Genomic DNA, 6,441 nt, shown 5'->3' with positions numbered 1-6,441 from the left:
TGGATAAATAACTTACAAGCACAATTTCTGGCCATTCGTAACTATTTCTGTTTAAATATTTATAAAGGTGTTTGGGTATGAGAAACTCGGTGAGGAGGGAGGGTGACTGTAGGAGAAGTGTATGGAGTGTAGAGGAATGCGTGGGGAACAGCGAGGTGGGGATAACAGGTGAGGAGTGAGAGGCGAATGCGGGAGCGCGGGAGTGTGAGGGGCGGGTTACGGGTCGATGAAAAGGAATGTGTACGGGTAGAGGGCAGGATGGAGAGGTGTATCGAGGGGCAGAGATGAAGAGAAGTACTCGGGTGGGAGGAGCCAGGGGATGCGCGAGAGAGGTGAATTGAGGAGGTGAGCCAGGGATGAGGGTGTATACGGGTGGAGAACCGGTGATGAGGGTGTATGCTGGATGGGGAGGAGACAGGGATGATGAGAGAGGTTTATCTGGTGGGAGGGGTCTGCAGGGATGAGGGAGGGTGTATGCTGTGGTGGGAGGGCCAGGGATGAGAGGTGCCAGGTGGGGAGGGGAGGAGGACGCCAGGGATAGAGAGGGTGCCGCGGGTGGGAGGGGCGCCAGGGATGAGAGAGAGAGGGTATGCGGGTTGGGAGGGAGAGATGAGTTCGAATGAAGAGGAGGGGAAGGTTGAGGAGGCAGAGAAAGGAAGAAGCGGTGTCTGGGGAGGACGAGGTGGGGAGGAGGGAGAAGAGGCGTGTGGGGAGGGCGAGGTGGGGGAGGAGGAAGAGGCGGTGCAGGGGAGGCGGGGAGTGGGGAGGGAGGCCGATGGGTGGAGCGGGAGAGTGGGGGAGGAGGAAGAGGCGTGTGCGGGGGAGGAGGGAAGAGGGGCGTGTGGGGGAGGAGCAAGAGTGGGGAGGGAGGGCGTGTGCGGGGAAGGAGAGTGGGGGAGGAAGAGGCGTGTGCGGAGGGTGAGGAGTGGGGAGGAGGAACTGTGCGGGGGAGGGCGAGGTGGGGAGGAGGAAGGCGGCGTGTGCGGGAGGGCGAGAGTGGGAGGAGGAAGAGGCATGTCGAGGGGGAGGCCGAGGTAGAGGAGGAGGACGAGGCATGCCGGGGAGGGCTGAGAGTGGGGAGGAGGAAGAGGCGTGCGGGGAGGGCGAGGTGGGGAGGACAGGGCGGTGGCTGGGAGGGCGAGGTAGAGGGAGGAGGCGTAATGCTGGGAGGTGGGGAGGACGAGGGCATGTACTGGGGAGGAAGGAGTAGAGGAGGAGGAAGAATGATGTGCGGGGAGGGCGAGTGGGGGAGGAGGAAGAGGCGTGTCGTGAGGGGAGGGCGAGGAGTGGGGAGGAGGAAGGGCATATGGGGGCGAGGTAGAGGAGGGAGGAAGGGCATGCTGGGAGGGCGAGGTAGAGGGGAGGGAGGACGAGGCGTGTACTGGGAGGAGCGGAAGTAGAGGAGGAGGAAGAGGCTGGCTGGGGTTGAGGAAGAGCAAGGAAATGCGGGAAGGAAGGGGCGGTGTACAGGGAAGGAGGCAGAGAGTAGAAGGAAGGAACTTCCTTCCATCCCTTTATCTCCTTCCTTCCTCCTATCTCCTCTATCTCCTTCCTCCTTTTCCTCCTTCCTTTCCTCCTCTTACATGTGGTACACTGTAAGTACAGGCTAGAACCGTATACTGGCACACGCCCACTCTCCCTTTAACACTACACTGTTTCAGTCATACTAAGGTACATGTACATGTCTACATGTGGTACACTGTGAGTACAGGCTAGAACCTTATACTGGCACACACCCGGTCTCCCTTTAACACTACACTGTTTCAGTCATACTAAGGTACATGTACATGTCTACATGTGGTACACTGTAAGTACAGGCTAGAACCGTATACTGGCACACGCCCACTCTCCCTTTAACACTACACTGTTTCAGTCATACTAAGGTACATGTACATGTCTACATGTGGTACACTGTGAGTACAGGCTAGAACCTTATACTGGCTCACACCCAGCCTCCCGTTAACACTACACTGTTTCAGTCATACTAAGGTACATGTACATGTCTACATGTGGTACACTGTAAGTACAGGCTAGAACCGTATACTGGCACACGCCCACTCTCCCTTTAACACTACACTGTTTCAGTCATACTAAGGTACATGTACATGTCTACATGTGGTACACTGTGAGTACAGGCTAGAACCTTATACTGGCACACACCCGGTCTCCCTTTAACACTACGATGTTTCAGTCATACTAAGGTACATGTACATGTCTATATGTGGTACACTGTGAGTACAGGCTAGAACCTTATACTGGCTCACACCCAGTCTCCCTTTAACACTACACTGTTTCAGTCATACTAAGGTACATGTACATGTCTACATGTGGTACACTGTAAGTACAGGCTAAAACCCTATACTGGCACACGTCCAGTCCACCTTTAGCACTACGATGTTTCAGTCATACTAAGGTACACATCCCTATCAGATGTTAACATACAGCTAGCCCTAACAGCCCCCAGAAACACATCCCTATCAGATGCTAACATACAGCTATATCTCATGGTCCTCAGAAACACATCCCTATCAGATGCTAACATACAGCTACACCTCACGGCCCTCAGAAACACATCCCTATCAGATGCTAACATACAGCTACACCTCACGGCCCCCAGAAACACATCCCTATCAGATGCTAACATACAGCTATACCTCACGGCCCTAGACACACATCGCTTTCCGAGATGCTAAAACACATCCAGCTGCACCTCACAGCCCCCAGAACACATCCCTATCAGATGCTAACATACAGCTACACCTCACAGCCCCAGAAACACATCCCTATCAGATGCTAACATACAGCTACACCTCACAGCCCCCAGAAACACATCCCTATCAGATGCCAACATACAGCTACACCTCACAGCCCCCAGAAACACATCCCCATCAGATGCCAACATACAGCTACACCTCACAGCTGCCAGAAACACATCCCTATCAGATGCTAACATACAGCTACACCTCACAGCCCCCAGAAACACATCCCTATCAGATGCTAACATACAGCTACACCTCACGGCCCCAGAAACACATCCCTATCAGATGCTAACATACAGCTACACCTCACAGCCCCCAGAAACACATCCCTATCAGATGCTAACATACAGCTACACCTCACGGCCCCTAGAAACACATCCCTATCAGATGCTAACATACAGCTACACCTCACAGCTAACATACAGCTATACCTCACAGCAAACGAAACACATCCCTATCGGATGCTAACATACAGCTATGCCCCCCAACACATCCCCAATCAGATGCCAACATACAGCTACACCTCACAGCCCCCATCAAACACATCCCACCTCCCACGGCCCCATAGGCATCCTTATCAGATGCTAACATAAGCATAACAGCACATCCCTACCTAACATACAGCTACCCTGACAGAAACACATCCCTATCAGATGCTAACATACAGCTACACCTCACAGCCCCCATAAACACATCCCCTATCGGATGCTAACATACAGCTACACCTCACAGCCCCCAGAGAAACACATCCCCATCAGATGCTAACATACAGCTACACCTCACGGCCCCCAGAAACACATCCCTATCAGATGCTAACATACAGCTACACCTCACAGCCCCCAGAAACACATCCCTATCAGATGCTAACATACAGCTACACCTCACGGCCCCCAGAAACACATCCCCATCAGATGCCAACATACAGCTACACCTGACAGCCCCCAGAAACACATCCCTATCAGATGCTAACATACAGCTACACCTCACAGCCCCCATAAACACATCCCTATCAGATGCTAACATACAGCTACACCTCACAGCAAACAGAAACACATCCCTATCAGATGCTAACATACAGCTACACCTCACAGCCCCCATAAACACATCCCTATCAGATGCTAACATACAGCTACACCTCACAGCAAACAGAAACACATCCCTATCAGATGCTAACATACAGCTACACCTGACAGCCCCCAGAAACACATCCCTATCAGATGCTAACATACAGCTACACCTCACAGCCCCCAGAAACACATCCCCATCAGATGCCAACATACAGCTACACCTGACAGCCCCCAGAAACACATCCCTATCAGATGCTAACATACAGCTACACCTCACAGCCCCCATAAACACATCCCTATCAGATGCTAACATACAGCTACACCTCACAGCAAACAGAAACACATCCCTATCAGATGCTAACATACAGCTACACCTCACAGCAAACAGAAACACATCCCCATCAGATGCTAACATACAGCTACACCTCACAGCCCCCAGAGACACATCCCCATCAGATGCCAACATACAGCTACACCTCACAACCCCGAGAAACACATCCCCATCAGATGCTAACATACAGCTACACCTCACAGCCCCCAGAAACACATCCCTATCAGATGCTAACATACAGCTACACCTCACAGCCCCCAGAAACACATCCCCATCAGATGCTAACATACAGCTACACCTAACAGCCCCGAGAAACACATCCCTATCAGATGCTAGCATACAGCTACACCTCACAGCAAACAGAAACACATCCCTATCAGATGCTAACATACAGCTACACCTCACAGCCCCCATAAACACATCCCTATCAGATGCTAACATACAGCTACACCTCACAGCAAACAGAAACACATCCCTATCAGATGCTAACATACAGCTACACCTCACAGCCCCCATAAACACATCCCTATCAGATGCTAACATACAGCTACACCTCACAGCCCCCATAAACACATCCCTATCAGATGCTAACATACAGATACACCTCACAGCCCCCAGAAACACATCCATATCAGATGCTAACATAACATAAACCATAAAGAGTTTCTTCGGATGTATTGTTCGAGTTCATCACATCTGACTACAGATTGTTCTATTTTGGACACTATTTGATTTCTAATTTCTCTTGAATATCACGAATCAAGTTAGTTTGGGCAGTTATGACTGAATTTTGTTTCTCAATGTCAACGCTTCATCACTTGAGATAATATTTCTTGGTCTTTGAGCTGGACGTCCTTGTGTAGCAGAACATTCTTTGACTCTGTGGGTCGACTGAGTTGTCTTGGCTGAAACTTGTTGGAATCTATATTGTAGTCAAAGTCGATTTATGGTTTTATTGGAGAATTGCTGTTGTTTGTGGTGACCGGTAGATAATCTGAGACACATTGTGATCATTCATGATAAGTCACAGTTGATCTAGTGGTGAAATTACACAGGAATATTCAATCATAGATATCGAAGTAGGAGAATTGGGTCGGAGATCTCAATCATGTGTCCTGTTTATACGCCATGTTATGATTTAATGCCCCTTTATACTCAAAGTATTAGCTTATCCCTCCAACATTAAACTACTGTGACAGAACACACTAAAAATCCAAACTTTGCCATTTTCTCGCCGTGTACAGTTTGTTCCTATTAACAAAGCAAATATCTTCAATTATGTGTGTTTGCCTTTTCATCTTTCTGATGCGCGCATCTTTATGGCATGGATATATGTATTTCATGAAGTTAATTGTGCAATCACCTACTTCTATGGCAAGTGTACGACTGTCTACATATTACATACTTATAAAGGCCAGTCATAGATAAAGTATGGGTCATCAGATACAAATGCCCTGAGTATGTTATCATATCACTGTCACACCTGGCCTGATACACATGGCTCACATGCATGTAACAAGCATCAGCCAGATATCCCCTTAGGTACAAGGTCCACATGCTGCATATGTCATGGTGACCTGGGATGCTTTAACTGATTTCGGAAACAGTTATAGCTGTTGCCTCAGAAACTAACCCCACATCTGTCCTCGACATTTGTCCGATCCTGATCCTCCCTCTTCCACAAGAACGAAGAAGATATTCACATGCATTTCAGCAAGAACAAAGACAAGATGTTGCCTTAGACTGATCTGAGTTAGGTTGAGTATGGTTTTACGCCGTTTTTACGCCGTTTTTTCTGGGACATCAGAAATTGGATTTACACATTGAACCATGTGGGGAATGCAACTCGAATCTTCAGCGTGACAAGCGGACACTTTAACAATTTGACTACCCCATTGCCGTAAATAGACTGGAAACAGTTGATGCTGGACCGAGTAGACTCCCCTTAAGCTTTTCACAGGCAAAACGAAGTCATTAGAAAAGAAAGGTTCTTCTGAGCGGCACTCACCCGTTGTCATGGTAATGACATCGTTTTGCGTAGATTAAGGACGCCACATACCGAGCCTCTATTTCATTCCTCAACCACGTTCATCATTTCTCATGTTTGGTTTCCTACTGTCGTACATGTTTGACCAAATCCCACCCCACTGTACACCATTCTAAAAAAACAGTTGCATCTTTTGAGGGCACAATGTGTTAAGCCCATTTCTGGTGTCCCCCGCCGTGATATTGCTGGAATATTGCTAAAAGCGGCGTAAAACTAAACTCAGTCAGTCAGTCAGTC

The 6,441-nt window shown here is 49.0% G+C and overlaps 1 protein-coding gene across 1 annotated transcript; it reads right to left on the bottom strand.

Annotated features, from left to right (window-relative positions):
• Window positions 1–216: 216 nt before the first annotated feature.
• Window positions 217–3,331, bottom strand: LOC124291207 (vegetative cell wall protein gp1-like). Its single transcript, XM_046728142.1, has 2 exons — window positions 3,311–3,331; window positions 217–1,593 (listed from the first exon to the last, which is right to left on the bottom strand). Exons 1-2 carry the CDS (start codon window positions 3,329–3,331, stop codon window positions 217–219), a joined length of 1,398 nt encoding a protein of 465 aa, XP_046584098.1.
• Window positions 3,332–6,441: the final 3,110 nt, after the last annotated feature.

The sequence above is a fragment of the Haliotis rubra genome, unplaced genomic scaffold (genome assembly GCF_003918875.1).
Source record: "Haliotis rubra isolate DU_JTF1 unplaced genomic scaffold, ASM391887v1 Scf486, whole genome shotgun sequence".
Taxonomy (NCBI): Eukaryota; Metazoa; Mollusca; class Gastropoda; order Lepetellida; family Haliotidae; genus Haliotis; species Haliotis rubra.
Note: the sequence above shows the minus strand (reverse complement) of the source record. Positions and strands in the feature narration are given on the sequence as shown.

Coding starts and splice junctions, on each gene's coding strand:
- LOC124291207 (XM_046728142.1), bottom strand. CDS start 3,331: ATGCCTATGGGGCCGTGGGAG. Junction 1,594..3,310: donor TGCCTATGGGGCCGTGGGAG/GTGGGATGTGTT, acceptor CTGTACTTACAG/TGTACCACATGTAAGAGGAG.